Source organism: Athalia rosae, chromosome 1 (assembly GCF_917208135.1).
Source record: "Athalia rosae chromosome 1, iyAthRosa1.1, whole genome shotgun sequence".
Taxonomy (NCBI): Eukaryota; Metazoa; Arthropoda; class Insecta; order Hymenoptera; family Athaliidae; genus Athalia; species Athalia rosae.
In genome coordinates, this window is record NC_064026.1 from 5,768,428 (window position 1) to 5,784,303 (window position 15,876).

Genomic DNA, 15,876 nt, shown 5'->3' on the forward strand with positions numbered 1-15,876 from the left:
TAAGATGAAATTCCTTTTGTCCCGACTAATGTAATCGACTTAAGATACAAATATGAAACAATAATGTGTTTCTCATACAAGACATCAAGGATAGTTGATGCTGTAGTTGGTTTTAACAATCTAGCAATCGATCTGGTAATTAGGTCATTACACGCGTGCGTTCTCTGAGTACGACATCAAATTCTAATTGATCATTCACTCTTTTACTGAAAAGTCATGATCGTTCATTTGCTCAGAATCCAAATGAACATTGACGTTGGTAATGTTCTAGGACACATATTCTGACTGACAATCCACAATGAGAGCATTGAATTTTGACTGTACGAGCTAGTAACACGTGGTGAGGTCATTGCACTTGTGTATCCTGGCCCATGGATGAGGCGTAGACCTGTGGTAATATTGCTTAAATTAATTTGCGTAATATGAAAGTATAAAACCCGGATATTGAACACAATATTTAAATTTAATTGAACTTCTTTGTCGACCGATGGATTCCAGGTAAATGACTTTGTAATAGTTTGCCTCTAGGTTTGTCGTACAGTTTCTACTTTATTGACGATGAGATAACTGATCGGACCTTGTTATCTATTTTACCGATATAGTGATTCGGAGTCTGCGGGTTCTTCGTGCTCACTAATGGCGGTGGCAAAGTGGGCTGTGGCAGGCGACACTCATCAAAACAATTAAATTTATTAAATTAATCTATATTTTTGAGGCCCAAGTGACTAAACAATTGTTCCGACGAAAGAGTTCCGAAATCAACTCCTCCGTGAGATGCCCTGTTAGCTTTAGTAGGTATAATATTATCTTTATTTTCAATTTTACTCTCAACTAATTTTGTGTTCCTTTTTCTTTGGTTCCCACAAATCATCTTTTATTTGTCTTATAGATCGTTGACAGATTAGAAAATCAGAAACTGATGTAATCAGTTTTATCGATATAAATAGCCATCTGTTATCTTCGTCATAATAGTAATTCAATACCATCTTATACAATTAATTTGTACGAATAGCCTTTAATGTTATATTTAAGTCTTGTGAGATATGGATTCTTTCTGAGAGAAAAATACGTCAACTTTTATTTTTCCCTCTCGAAATATCCTTGAGTATAATGCAGATTCTATTGTCCGATCAATGAGCGTATAATTGTTACTGACCATTGAATGTACATGCCTTCGAAACTCCGAAATAGAAGTCCTTTGTTGAATTCTAGCTTTCTATTGTTACAATCAAAAGAAATGATTGGTACGTTCAACACTTAGAATTATAGAATACACCAATTCAAACAATAAACAATTCGCGTAGCTACGTACTCCATAATTCCATGCCAATTTCTCAGAGGTATCATTGTTATTGAACAGGTATATTATTTCAACTATAGTAGAACAGAGGATCCGTCAGATCCGGAATTTCGGTTCAAATTGAAATTCAAAAACAGAAACGAAATGACGGAATATAAGCTGGTCGTCGTAGGGGCTGGAGGTGTTGGCAAATCCGCTCTTACTATACAACTTATTCAAAACCATTTTGTGGATGAGTATGATCCAACGATAGAAGACTCCTACAGAAAACAGGTAATAAACAGATTATAAATTACTATGCAGGTGTTTAATATTTTACAATCAATTCTTCTGGGCTCGATTTGCCTAGGTTACAGACAATAATTTTGTACAAGAAATTGAGCATGTTCATTGAAAAGCAGAACAATCGATCAGTATTCAATTTGTTGCTGTCATTTTTTTACATCATTTAAATTTCATTTTCACAGGTTGTTATAGATGGTGAAACTTGTTTATTGGACATCTTAGACACTGCTGGTCAGGAAGAGTACAGTGCGATGAGGGACCAATATATGAGAACTGGTGAAGGATTTCTGCTAGTCTTTGCCGTAAACTCTGCCAAAAGTTTTGAAGTGAGTATGTTGATTGTTTACCAAAACAGGTGTTCTTTTTACATCACAAAAAGTAGGAAAAATTTGATGTTCGAATTTCTTGTATTTATTCACCGTTCCAATAGTAATAGTTTGAGTTTATGTTTTTTTTTTGTATCCTACAGGATATTGGAACTTATAGAGAACAAATAAAGCGGGTAAAAGACGCCGAAGAGGTGCCAATGGTGTTAGTCGGAAACAAATGTGACCTCCAGTCATGGGCTGTAAATATGACACAGGCAAGAGAAGTAGCTCGCCAATATGGTGTACCATTCGTTGAAACTTCTGCCAAAACTAGAATGGGAGTAGACGATGCTTTCTATACCCTGGTAAGTGGCAAATAATTATTACATAGGTGAAAAGTGTTGAAATAACATGATGATAATCAATCTGAGGTTCCCTTTACATCGAAATATGTGGTTCCACATTTCAGGTGAGAGAAATCCGTAGAGATAAAGAACAAAGAGGTAAGGAGAAACGGAAGCGCATGAGAGCAAGAAGTTCTGGACGTCGAAGGCATCGTTGCTGCCTTCTATAAGTTGATTAACTACTTTCTGTTACATTTATATAATATACAAACGCGAGTAGAATGTAAAGAAAAAAAAAAAACTTTGGGTTGTCTGTGCCGCACGTTTTCGCAGCTCACCTGGAAACGCAAAGTAACGCCGCCATTATAAAAATTTTTTAAAACACAATTAATGCATGATTGTACAATATTACATAAATGATACATTTTTACTCGTAGTATCAAATTTTATCTTACAAATAATATTGACATTTTAGTGGATTAGCTATCCATAATCCAAACCTTATTTTGGCTTTTGGGCCAACGGTAAGCTAATTGTAAGAAATTTATCTTCGAAACTTGTTAAATAATGTAATCGTACAATTTCGAGTTATAATTCATACGCATAAAAAATCACACAATTTTAACAGTAATATTTTACGCACTATAGCAATCTTAAAATCAATCATTAGTATAACTCATTTATGGGATGCTATTCATATGTGGTACATTTTTTAATTAATTCTTCTGAGAGTGATTATTGAATAGTGATGTACGCAGTGAAAAATCGTTACAACTTAATGGTTCTGAATATTGTAATTTGTTTTTTTTTCTTTGTTTTTTTTTCATTTTTTCTTTGTACTGTAATTAATGACTGAAGACTTTTTGACCAATGCAAGGACATATTGGGTTCACCTAAGCACAGACTGTGTGATTATTCGTTGTTTACAAAAGCGTAATCAAAAGAACTGTCTGATGTTGTCAAATTATTTTGTTTCAATAAGACATTTACTGCCACTTTATTGAAACACGTTAAGGGGTGCTCAATTTCAATCAATAATAAAAAAAATAAATAAATGAAATGAAAACTCAGTTTCTACGGTCCTGAAAATGTATTACAAAAAATTGTTGCAATATCATGAAGTTGCTTATGCAATTTAGAAATTTTTCCGATATCGCTATGGGACTTTGGTGAAATATGTGAAAAGAAAAGATAATAGGAAGAGGCAGCAGTCCTTTCCTCAGTTTTCTTAATCCTAGAATTAAGAATATCTAGTAATTCTTAAACTACTGTTCAATCGTCATTTTCAATATCATCTAAAGCAGCTAATTACCTGTTATAAATGGGTAATCACAAGAGATGTTACACTCTCTTGTATCTGTTTCCGTTTTCATCAGTTGTTTCATTCTTTTTCTTTAAAGATATGCAACGAGCATATTGACACAAGACAATTGATGTCCAAAAATTTTTCTGAAAGTTTGACAAAGAATGAAATGTTTAGGATTTGTATTGTATCGACAAAAATAAATTTTTTTATTGATATATCATCCCCGTTAAACATTCATAACAAAGTGCCGTCTGTAAATAATTATATTTGTGAAGAGTAGTTATGATTTTTATAACCGAATGCCTGAGAATTGCCGTAATCGAAGGTGCATGGAAATGTTAAATGAATATAAGTTTCTTTGTTGTTGGAATACTGCAAGACTGAATGAAAGCATTGTATCAATGTAACGCTTTGTTAAGGAAAAATACCTTCTCCGCTCTTCTCTACTCAATAGAAAATGATCATTGATCCTCGGTGATTTTGAGTCATATCAATCAGAGCTGGTTGAACTGGTTGATAATCAGTAACTACGTATGAGATTACAATATCTGATAGATGTTCGGGCATCTCTGGTCTGTACGATTGAAAAGTTTCCGTTGAAAACCTTGGACTAATTATTTCCATCAACCGTTCAGCTAGCGCAAAATCAGAATAAATTTTGTGCGAATGCAATGGGCACATTGTTAGATTTTGAATAGCATGGGATATAAATAAAGTACACTTGAAAACTTATTGATGTATGCTTTTATTTTGGAGCACCTAATTGGATATAAAATTGTTGTACGCCTACATGATTTTTTTTTTTTTTTTTTTTTTATACTGTTATCGCATTCTTATCACTATATGTATAAACTATATTCTAAATATATGAAATATTAAATGTAGGCTTGTGTATAATAATGTATGGCACGTCAGTCTGTTACTTTTAATTACTTACGGCTAATTATTAAATACTATCGTAGATTACTTATCGTCATTAGTTGTTTATTAATTATTTAATTTGTTGTGTTTGGCATCGAGGATTTCAACACTACCGTATCATTTCCATATACTTTTGCTTATGTTTGCTCAACATATCGGTCACCGTTACCAACTGTTTTATCGTTGGCTGAAACCATAAAAATTAAATAATCAGCAAAGCGAAACATTCAAAATGTTAAAAATGTTAGAACAGACAGAGTGATCGATTACCTGTGTTTTAGCTAAGACTTGCAACACCTTCAGATGTGAGACGCAGATGTGATGCAATGTTGCAAGGTCTCTGGCAGTATCAGACGCACATGTACTCTTGCCCCTTAGGTCAGCACCTTCGGAATCTGGTTTCTCAATCACATTCTAAATACAAAAATGCACATTTTATGGCTCATGTCTAAGGTAAAAAATGTAGCTCATTAATATTCAGTCTTACCGATAATTGATCAAGGAATACGACCATCCTCTCTTTATTTTTCAGAATAAAAGGATTCACGACTTCCATGTAGGGTTCCTTACCACCGAATTCAACAAGATTGGCCAAGTTTTGTAAACACTTTGCAACCATCACCAAAGACCTGGAAAAAATTTTTAAAACCCTGAGGTTTAGTAACTTGATTTATATCCTTGAATTCGATATTTTTAATAACTTGACATTTTTCTTACCGAGCAGCTGCAGGTGGTGGTGGCTCTGCTATCAGGTTGAATGATCTGGGATTCAGAATTGCTGGGCACAAAAGACGTAGGAATATAAAACCACTGACGACTCTAGTTCTCACTAATCTTTCATGAGGCCATTTTGAGACAACAGCTCGTTGTAAACACCCGCATATGTATCTTAATGTCTTTGGGCAGTCATCGGGGCTTGTGAAAATACTCAGTGTAACTTCATCTAAAATCTAATCATAAAATTACATTTTATAACATGATATCGATTTGGCCTGATATAACGTCTGAGGTACACTAGCTCACTTGTAACAAAAACTCTGCATTGCTGCATGCATCTTCTGGTGAATCCATTTTTGTGGGATTCAATTCGCAGCTTTGTTTACTTTCAATTAATTTCACAATAGTATCCCGTAAAGCGGCTTTCAAAAATGAGGTGCAAACTGATTTCATGTAGAGATCCATTAAAGTTGTCGTGAGGCTTGCTGCTCTGAATAACGTTGGAGTTTCATCTTCTTTGTCAACCTATAAACAGGTAGAATTGATTTGTTGGTAAATACATTCAATGGTTCGATAGAGTCGCAGAAATTCATTCATTATTCAAAGATCCATCATCAATCGAATGTCAAACTCACCTCTGCTTGATTTAGCGATCGAAGAAGATCTGCTTCTTTACGTTCATGTCTGAAAGGAATTAATTCGTGAATTAGATTTATCACTAGGTTTTAGCTTCAGATGTGTTGCGATTCAGATCGAGATTGATTCGCGAGAGTCTAGAAATCTTATGACTTGCGAGGCAATTTTGTCAACAGATTAAAGTCGATGAGTATTTCTACACCACCTGAATATTCTAAGAAGGCTATTGGCCAAAGGTACTCTATCCGGATGACAGACATCGGCCAAAGCTCTGACAACATGTAACTCTGGGTCGAGCAGTAGTTGTTGCAAGGGACTATATTCCTCTGGCGGCATTGCTAAATCGTGTCTGTATCTGTAGAATGAATTCATATTTGTCAATCAAATTCAATTTTCGTGGATCAGTTTTACCTCGAATACCATGGAGTCAAAAAAGGTACCTTAAGCGTAAGCGCAGAGCACCCCATTCTCCGATCGGGGTAACTCCCGATAAAGTATACCATTCGTCCATTTCTTCTCCATTTGCCAAACTCCCTAATTCAACTGTCAATTCTGCCACTTCGGTGTCCTTGCTTCTCTTTCCTTTATTGTACAACGTTAGTGAAAAAGATACAACATCAGGTGGCACATCTCTGTAAAATATTTTTGTCGAGTATTCAGTTCCATTGAAACCTCAAAGATTCTTCCGAAATAAGAAGACTAGATGTACGTATAAAAATCAATACACTTACTCTAGTATAAACTCTTCATCCCATAACGGACTGGCTCCAGTTTTAACTTTTGTACGTGCGACTTTCACGTTGTTGAGCGCTACTATGATAAATGGATTTGGTACTAGTTTGTACGGAAGCCTGTGAGCATCAAGAATGTGTAAATGTAAGGAACGTAGTTCTCGTAATCGAGCTACTTTAGGCGCTCTCGTCAATTGAGAAACGCATAAAGGTTTCAATGCATTCACCCAATCAAGGGAATTTTCAGAATTTTGCGCAGCTAAATATGTGATAGTGGCTAAACAGGGTAAAGCTCTCTCCACCAATTGGAAGCAATGTGGTCGGTCGAATACACTTTCGTGAACCTGTAAATATTTAAAAATTGTGTGAAGATTTCTTCACCACTTGTTTGCCTGATAATTAGGTTTTTTGAAATATTATCGAAACTAAAAACAAATAATTACCTGGTAGAGATAAGCACAGCTCAAATCAATGAGGCCTTTCGGTTTAGTTCTTTTTGGATTATCGTACAAATAGAGATGAGTGTCCGAGGCATCAACCAGCAATACGAAATAAAGAGCCTTCCATTTCTTATTTTTTTCTGATTTCTTCTCCAAGTAGCCTTGCATTTTGATTCCTTTGTTCTTTTTCACACCAGATTGTTCCCGACATTCTCTCAAAGTGGCATAAATTTTCTCTGCATGTTGTACCTCTTTATTCACTCTTACGCTACCATCTGGTTCGGTAACCATAGCTTGTACTAGGGTGTGGCCTTCGACAATTTGTTCTTTCCGATACCTGAAATGTATTAAGTAAATAATGAATGAGATAAATTCAATCTCATTAGATCCATGTTGCTCCTTGGTGAAAAAAAAAATACTCGCCTATTTATTACAGCATCAAGACATTCAAAGGTTCTTCCACCCATTAGATATCTCACTCCTTTCTTTTCGATCCTGAACCTCTGAATTTGGTTATTTATATGGAAAAATAGAGAATAATCTCCAGGGCTATTATCTGAGGGTCTGACCTGTGCGATGCAATTCATTTTTTACTCAATATTGTCACTGAAACCTAACACAAGTGCGATTCTGAACAAATGTGAATGTGGAAGTACTAACTAGAAAACTGCCTGGTCCAGCTTTCACTAGCATATCAACAGCTTCACTTTTAGTAACATTCGGATGAAACCATGAAAATACAGTATTTGGATCGATAGAGTCATCTAAATCTTCAACCAGTTCTCTGAAAATCAGTCCTTGTTCGCCAGTTCTATGGGCTGTAACCCATAACCATCCATCGCCCATATCGTTGTGTACGAAGAATATATCACCTTTCTGGAAACTCAGTTCGTCTGTGTCTGGCATTTTTGTGTATGGCAGTATAGCAACTATTCTTTTTTTGTCATTAACGGGCTCAGGCGGAGGTGCCGGATGTATCAAACGCTCTCTTTTCAACAAGTCTGAACAATGCGTATAGTAAGCTACTAAGTCTGACAGGCTGTTAAACTGACGACCTCCTGAAATAATCGATAATCAAAATTCAATGAATTAGAAATTATATTATCGCAATAATACACATATGTCGATTTATTGAAAATACAATACAAAACAAAGTATAAATAATTTAGTCTCTGAGTCAAAAGCATTGTTAGGGAAGTCTTTTTTTTAAACACCTAAGAATCGTAGAAGGAAAGAACTAAGAAATAAACAATAGAGGATACACCCAACGTCATATGGATACGGTAAATTGTTTTTGTCATATACAGCTGAACTTACCTATGTAGTAGTCACCGCAGACAGCTGTGATTCGAAAATGGTTGATCCCAGTACGTCCTAAGTATGATAAAACATAACTACCAGGTTTTCTGTCGCTTTCGCGAACTAAATAGCTTCCCATCTTGGTTGCATCCCACAATCTCTCTTCTGCAGTGAATCTATCCAGCCGACCATGATACCATCTAAGTGAAAAGATAATTATTTGAAAAATAATATCTTAAGAGATATGCAAAAAATTTGTAATTTTTGGGATTCCAGGCTTACTGGTTCTCTGGAGGAGCAGTTAACAGTGTTGTATTTGCACTGTCGGGTTCTTCTGTATCTTGGGGATCATCAGGAATATTCTCAAGGAATGGATCAAAGTCATTTTCCACATTGAGTGTTTCGATTGGACCGCCATCCTCACTTCCTGTACTAGGTGATCCACCCTTACTATTGTGCTCAATCTGAAAAATTCCTGACTAATTTCAAAATTAAGATTCAGTGGTTACTTCCAGTAAAATATTTCATAAACAATGACATATTCATTAGATTGTGACAACGAAAATCGGGATGTCATAATGAAGTTTGCTGAATGGATTGTTATAAGAATTGAGTGGCCTATCACTAGTAATTATAACTGTCAAATGAGCGTTAAAGAGAGACGATACATTAATACTGCTATTTTATTTCTTGAAATTAGTTTTAAAAATTCGTAGATGGCATTGAAGTTACTTAACACGCGTCAAACGTTACTTCGATTTAATTTCAATGTGAGAAATGTTAATATGTTGATTTTCGAACAGAACTGTCATTGTTACAGAGAGCATATCGGCAAATTTTGTTTCAAGTTCAAACAAAAGTGGCATGTCTCGTTCATTACCTTAGCACTGTTGGACACGCTTGGGCCACCCCGCACGAATTCAGCCATTTCAAATTCACATATGCACTTTCAACAAACTTCGATGTATGATTAAAGTAAGTATAATAAACTATGTGTAATTGTGACCACAAATTTTGCCGCAATTATTCAGGACACTGATAATTTTATATATATAAAATGTATTGACGTTTCTCGGTAGCCATTTTGTTATCATACGGCGCCCATGGACCACCAAATATCCAGAGACTAGAGTGTGTACCAAACTTTAGAGCATTGCTGCACTCGTCCCCTTGGGTGTTGATTTCCAATAACTCTGTTCGACCTTGGAGGTGGTGAAGTGGAGTTACCGACGTTATCGCGTTTATTCAACCGTGGTTTATTCCATTGTTCAATCCGTCTTCGATCGTGATTGTTGCTTCGCGGTTGCACCAGAGATCTCTAGTTGCTCGGTGCTTTGCAATTTCGAAATCTCACGCAACAAAGTCCGCAACAAACACTGGGTCTTAGTGAGTACTCATCGTGCAGCTTAATTTTCTGTGCAGTATACAACAGAAAAATATTTGACGTTAATTCAACGTTAGATGCTGACATGGAGAAATTTGATGCAAAAGAAATAAGAGATTCAGAGAAAAAACTTATCTCGAATTTCCTTGACGATGAAGGTAAGGTTATTTCTTGAATGCGGTGAAATTTTGAATGATTTGGTAATCTTATTTTTTCATCTTGAAAATTTTTCTGATACAGCACCTCAAGCATTACCAAGCATCGAAGAATTCCACTTGGGGCATTATGGAGAGATCTTAACTAATCAATTCTGTACAGCATACTTGAAGAAATTTGTCAATGATGAAGATCTTGCGGTATCTTTAACCAGGGCTATAGAGCAACAACCTGCTTCTAACTTTGAAATATTATCCGTTGGAATTGCGTCCTTGTTACTCTATGTTCAAACTAACTTCACCGGACCAGAAAATACCCCAGACATTGAGTGGCTGTTGGGCAAACGAGAGGAAGCGCTGAAATTATTGAGCCTTGAAGACCAGTGCAATGATAATATGAAGAAGCCTGAGCTCTTGTATTTTTCAAAATTATTGTTCTCTGATAAGACATTACAAAACAAGTTCAGAACTACAGTCTGGTGGTTATTCAGGGCTAATTTGATTCATCAGATTGTCTTGGATGAAGCTTCGGCAACTTTGTTCAATGATACAGAGAATTTAATTGAGAGAATTTCTGTTTCCGATATTTTGGAAGATGATTATCTTCAGACATTGTTCCATGTCGAAGCAGTGCAGTTTTATTTATATCATGGAAGAGTACAGAACCTCGAGAAGCATGTGGAAATTGCACAACGTTCTGCAAAATTGAACATGCAACTTGTTGGTATGCTTGGTAAGCGTACCAAGTATCAACAAGACGAGAAAGCCCAATTACTGCTGAAAGTATCTGCTGACAAAGACAATTTTCCATTCAGAAAATGCGAAGATTTGCCCGCAGCTTTAGAATTGAATGATGACTTGCGGTTGGAACGTATCCAGTATTCACAAGAAGAGGAAATAATTGAATTGGGAGCCTTGGAAGAAGCAGTTGTTATGGCAAAATAGTATGTGTAGTAAATATTTAATATTCACCTCAACGTCAACAGTTGATTACTTTTCTATGGAAAATTTCATGACCAAGATCAGTTAAATTCTTGTGTTCAGCATCGGCACGACGTGAATGTTCAGGTGTTAAATATTTGTCAAAATTGATTCACGGTCAATCTTGTTCATTGACCTAGAAAATTCAATCATTTATTATAGCTTCCAGATTCAGAAGTCGCAACCGAAGGATAAACTGGCGGATGAAGAAATTGTGCCTTACCTGAATGTAAGGATAAATGCTATTTTTTTTAATCAAGATTAAATTTTTTATCTCAAAACTCAGAGTCTGATGAAATATATACGTTTTTTTGTCTCGCTGAACAATCACATTGATTGAGATGAATATCACATTAGAATGTTATAGAGAATTCAAGAAACTGGCCATTGAGGATGTCTTCTTTGTGTCAGCGATGTATGCTGGAATCAAATCACAAACGTACCGTTGAACGATCTATGTCTCAGACAGAATATCTGATTGAGCAAGTGAATTCTTCAAAGCCGTTAGTCTCACACCGTATGGATATATTTTTTGCCAGTGGTATGAAACCTATATGGCAAGTTAAGCAAATATTAGCAGACCTAATGATCAATCTGGGCATGGTCAAGAGTGCTTTGGACTTGTTTTTGCAGCTACAACTTTGGGAGAGTGTCATTGTTTGCTACACAATTTTAGAACTACGACACAAGGTATGCTCATCCCATTTTTAAGCCTTTACCTGTTTATTATAATTTCATCCGACTATGTTTTTTTAGGCCGCGGAAATAATTCAACAAGAAATAGACAAGAAACCTACCGTTAAGCTTTGGTGTCTTTTGGGTGATGCGACTCAGGACACACGGTGTTATGAAACTGCGTGGAAAATATCTAATGAAAGAAGCAGTAGAGCTCAACGCCATTGGGGCTTGTACTATTTTGCTAAACAAAACGTAAGAAAAAAAAAAAAATATGCTTAACATAATTCTCGTTAGCGCCGTCTAGGATATCAAATAATCAACCTTGATCGGTAAAAATTTTGATAGCCGTATTTATTCGTTGCAGTATGCAGAAGCAGTACCGCATTTGAAGTTGTCTGTCGAGTTGAATAATATCCAAGAAAATGTATGGATCAGACTTGGTTTTGCTGCGTTACAAATCGAAGATTGGAAATTAGCTGCCACGGCGTACAGGCATTACTGTGCACTCGAGCAAACGGTTAGTATGCCTGAAAGATGTACAGCCTTTCTCTCATATTGAGTTGTGTTTCTAGAATTTTGAAGCATGGAACAACCTAGCAAAAGCTTATATAAAGCTCGGGGATAAACCGCGGGCTTGGCGTTCTCTTCAGGACGCAGTGAAGTGTAACTATGACAAATGGGAAGTCTGGGATAATTTAATGGTAGTCAGCATAGACTTGGGTCATTTTTCTGAGGTAAAATCAATCGTGGCTTATTGGAAAAATTAAGAAAACTTTGCACAAACCTTGAATATTATCACTTTAGTTATATTAAGGTCTGTAATAGAGGTACATTCTTTGCAGGTAATTCGATGCTACCACCGTATTTTAGAGCTAAAAGCTCAGCATAATGATGTCCAAATTTTGAAAATTTTGACCACGGCAATAATCGATGACATAAAAGATGCTGATGGAAATCCTACAAGCAGATTACTCCAGAAAGCATTGGAACTCTTCGGACACCTGACCGCAGCTGTACCCAACAATTCCTCAATTTGGCAGATGTATGCAGAGCTAACTGCCACCAAAAATACAGAAATCGATCATCAAAAAGCAGCTCAATATTTGCAGAGAGCACATCGTACAGCAGTTGCAAATCCAAAGTGGTTCAAGGAAGTGGAAGCAACGACAAATGTGCTTGAATTATGCTCAGATTTGGCAGAATCATATTTGAAATGTGCCAAAGCTGGTTCGCAGTTACAGCAAAAGGCGATGCTGGGAAGCGCAAAGTTATCATTGGTAGGTGTTGTCAAGAAGGTCAAGGAACAGGATTTCGGTGATAATGAAGAAATCAATGAAGGTTTGGCCAAAGTCGAAACTTATTTGAACAAGATTCTTGAAGAATTTCAAAAAATAAATGAATAATGAAATCAATGTGTTAACATATATAATCCCTCTGAAAATCCCGCTCTCCAATGAGCTACGGTTCACATCGCACCTCGCGGTAAAAAGTAATTTTTGCTATTGATATCCGTGGTGTTGCCTCTGTTTTAGATTCGACGGAAAAAGTACACGACAGTGGGCAAAAAAAGACGGCCGAAATACACAACAAACATGAGTGCGTTAAAAAATTTTTTTTTAATAAACTTCATTGAGAAGAAAATATTGGTCATAAAACACCAATGTTACAACACATGTGCCATTTGACGAATTATCCAACATAGGAATTTTAGGAAGAGGTCCTAACGTCTAGGAATTTGCTAGAATCCATTCGGCGTGTTTCGCGACGCTGACATATGCAGACGGTGAATTTGAGTTGAGGCTGCAATCCGATCCGTATGACAGGATGCCGACCTGAAATAATACCGATTACGTCTGATCTGGAAACATGCATACAGGTATGTCGATGCATGTACGCATACTTGTAACGTTAACCGTTGGGGGTTGAGTTACAAAAATGTTATGAAAACAATCATAAATAGGGTGTCTATATTTGATCCCCTGCCACGTGTCTTCCAAGTGTGAAACCGAAACTATCAAGGAAATAAAAGCGCTGTTTTTTTAGGTCTTTTTTGTTCGACAGTACGGCGCTCTTATTTTTTCTCTTACTTACATTATAAATGTGTGAATTACGCTAATTGAATCGTATTTTTCGCATTTTGATTTCTACCGAATGCTTTAAGCCAAGTAAAATATTAGTATCTTGTATTTACCAGAGTGTAAGTATCCCCGTATTTAATTACCAGGGGACTTCCGCTGAAACCGGAACACGGCTCTTTCATACTTCCGGCGCACATTTCTACGGAATAACCGCGACCGATGAAAATTGAGCAATCCTGTTTCGGCAACACTTTCGTTTGTAACCATTGTTGTTTCGATGATTTTTCTATATGCATTCAAAAGTCATTGTTAAATGTTGAATTTTTGTTCCACACAGCTTGCGAAAACACGTTTCAATTCATGTTGTAAAGGATTTCGTTTCTATATACTATGCATTATTTTCCCGTTCTATTCATTGCTATGATTTTAATTTTTTTACCTAGTTGATTCGAAGTCTTGCCCCAGCCGACTAGTGTCGGCGATCTTCCAATTAGATTGTAGTTTTCGCTTTGTAAAATACAAATCGACTGCACGGTCACTGCGGATATAACGACAATTGGGTAAATTTTTGTTAAAATATCTGAAATTCGGAACCTACCGGTGAAATCAATTGCTGTTTGTAATCGAATTAAAGCCACGTTATTATCGAAGGACTCTGACCGGAAATCGGGATGCTTTACGACGTAGGAGATGTTGTACTCTCGGGTTGGCAGTCCGCAGAAAAGCGAATTACAGTCTGGATTATTAGCGTCGTCAAACTCGCCCAACAACACAGTTTGTCTGACAATTAGTAAAAATATTTTGCAACGTGTTTACAACTTATGCGACAATATTCAGCCGAGATTATAGTCAATTAAATATCAGAGATCGTAAAACCGTTCTGTTTCGCAAAACTGAAGAAAATATTTTTCTGTCGTTCGGAAAATGTTATCTGTTACAAAAAAAAAGGAAAATAATTTACCAACATACATTTTGTAATTTTTGGATGTAGCAAGGGCGCAAGTACCCGTCGTGATAATCGTTCTATCGTTCAAGATGGCGCCACTGCAAGGGTATTTGGTCTGTCCATTGCCTACGTCTGTAATTTGATGAGGATTAGCAATAAACATCATCTAGAATTCAGGATCATAAGGGTAAGTTTTTCTAAATTGTTTATAAAGCTTTTGAACTATTTTTTTACGTATAAAACCAATTCTCGCCACGAAGGGAAACGTTCCAAGGGTCTCCAAATTGCTACGAATTAAACTTTTTCCACAACCCGAATTCGAATTACGATCGGTCACAGAATTTGTATCCCTTGATCCTAAAGAAGTTGACAAAATTGGCGTTAATAAATCGCAACATACTTTTGGCTGAGATCCGACGTACCCACAAACTAGGTTGCGGAATCTGTGAATATAATAGTTGCACATATAAGTATGAATAGGATATAGTTGAAAAAGCCGACTTCTATGAATGTGCACAATTATTTTCTCTAATTACCTGTGAACCGGTAGGGCTTTGCGGTTCATTAGCGATAAAACTTCAGGACATAGATCGATCGGTGTGCATTTTTTATCTTCGGCACAAAACAAAGGATTTTCAAAATCTAATTCGCCTCGTGATTTCTGCGTCAAAATTGAGTCCACCCCAAATAACATCACAAAGAAAAATGTTGAAAATAATTTTTGATCCATTTTCACCAGGGTAATAATATTATCCTCGTTTGACGGTTTGTGCGAAGAATGAATTTAGCACTGAGGAACAATTTGATGCGTTTTCATCGACGGTAAATCGCGTAATGATGACATATCATTCGCGTGTTTATAAGCTTTTAAAACGAATCGCGTTCGGCAAGGATGATTTCCAGATAATTTCGCTTTTCGTACATTACATACATATATGCTCACCTTGGTACATCTATTACGGTATAGACTGCGGTGTTATTTTCGTTTCCGGCGGAAACGGCAATGTCATCCTCAAAAACAAATATCTGGCATTAATAGGTGAAAAAAAACTATAAAAAATTTTGCAATGGGTGACCACGCGATTTATAATCTATATTTATACATCAAACCGATATCTCGGTGCTATTTGCGTTTCAAGTGACACCGAAAATTTGACGATGTCTTTGTCCGGCTGTTATTATATGCGGTAATCATATTATGACATACATATTACAATCCGATGCTGTAATATACGGTTACACTCGTATTAAATTGCGTGTATTTACATATCTTTACATAAATCTCCGTACATGTTCCTCATCAATTTTGCATTCTTTGCGCGATGTAATATCGACGTTTCGAACGTCAATTGGCGAATTTCAAAACC

At 36.3% G+C, this 15,876-nt stretch overlaps 5 protein-coding genes across 10 annotated transcripts in view; 3 read left to right on the plus strand and 2 right to left on the minus strand.

Moving 5' to 3' along the window:
• Positions 1-520: 520 nt before the first annotated feature.
• On the plus strand, positions 521-4,275 carry LOC105688643 (ras-like protein 1). Of its 4 annotated transcripts, none has more exons than XM_048655151.1 (5): positions 521-795; positions 1,381-1,573; positions 1,768-1,911; positions 2,055-2,258; positions 2,363-4,275. In XM_048655151.1, the coding sequence occupies exons 2-5, from the start codon at positions 1,445-1,447 to the stop codon at positions 2,465-2,467; spliced, it is 582 nt and encodes a 193-aa protein (XP_048511108.1). In that variant the 5' UTR covers positions 521-795; positions 1,381-1,444; the 3' UTR covers positions 2,468-4,275. The 4 variants fall into 4 exon arrangements, with proteins under 4 accessions (XP_048511108.1, XP_048511114.1, XP_020709544.1 ...); XM_048655157.1 differs by having other exon boundaries at positions 522-791; XM_020853885.2 differs by having other exon boundaries at positions 525-795; positions 1,361-1,573.
• Positions 4,270-9,373, minus strand: LOC105688634 (ras GTPase-activating protein 1). 2 transcript variants are annotated; one of them, XM_012405114.3, is made up of 15 exons: positions 9,168-9,373; positions 8,570-8,751; positions 8,306-8,487; positions 7,649-8,046; positions 7,412-7,557; positions 6,992-7,325; positions 6,549-6,892; positions 6,258-6,449; positions 6,023-6,172; positions 5,817-5,865; positions 5,488-5,706; positions 5,182-5,414; positions 4,952-5,093; positions 4,735-4,878; positions 4,270-4,651 (listed from the first exon to the last, which is right to left on the minus strand). In XM_012405114.3, exons 1-15 carry the CDS (start codon positions 9,213-9,215, stop codon positions 4,574-4,576), a joined length of 2,841 nt encoding a protein of 946 aa, XP_012260537.1. In that variant the 5' UTR covers positions 9,216-9,373; the 3' UTR covers positions 4,270-4,573. The 2 variants fall into 2 exon arrangements, with proteins under 2 accessions (XP_012260537.1, XP_012260527.1); XM_012405104.3 differs by having other exon boundaries at positions 8,570-8,766.
• Positions 9,374-9,530: 157 nt separating this feature from the next.
• Positions 9,531-12,897, plus strand: LOC105687918 (tetratricopeptide repeat protein 27). The gene is made up of 9 exons (XM_012403895.3): positions 9,531-9,673; positions 9,749-9,829; positions 9,912-10,770; positions 10,970-11,036; positions 11,165-11,497; positions 11,564-11,737; positions 11,850-12,002; positions 12,058-12,219; positions 12,328-12,897. The coding sequence occupies exons 2-9, from the start codon at positions 9,757-9,759 to the stop codon at positions 12,886-12,888; spliced, it is 2,382 nt and encodes a 793-aa protein (XP_012259318.2). The 5' UTR covers positions 9,531-9,673; positions 9,749-9,756; the 3' UTR covers positions 12,889-12,897.
• A 185-nt stretch (positions 12,898-13,082) lies between these two features.
• Positions 13,083-15,785, minus strand: LOC105689066 (CLIP domain-containing serine protease 14D). 2 transcript variants are annotated; one of them, XM_012405824.4, is made up of 7 exons: positions 15,046-15,438; positions 14,744-14,952; positions 14,533-14,641; positions 14,162-14,343; positions 14,003-14,101; positions 13,677-13,849; positions 13,083-13,317 (listed from the first exon to the last, which is right to left on the minus strand). In XM_012405824.4, the coding sequence occupies exons 1-7, from the start codon at positions 15,237-15,239 to the stop codon at positions 13,213-13,215; spliced, it is 1,071 nt and encodes a 356-aa protein (XP_012261247.2). In that variant the 5' UTR covers positions 15,240-15,438; the 3' UTR covers positions 13,083-13,212. The 2 variants fall into 2 exon arrangements, with proteins under 2 accessions (XP_012261247.2, XP_048510992.1); XM_048655035.1 differs by lacking the exons at positions 14,744-14,952; positions 15,046-15,438 and adding an exon at positions 15,453-15,785.
• Positions 14,569-15,876, plus strand: part of LOC105688284 (multiple coagulation factor deficiency protein 2 homolog) — a 61,055-nt gene continuing 59,747 nt past the window's right edge. The window contains exon 1 of the mRNA XM_048655092.1: positions 14,569-14,696. The gene's annotated coding sequence lies outside the window, so the exon portion shown is untranslated. The remainder of the gene's footprint in view (positions 14,697-15,876) is intronic.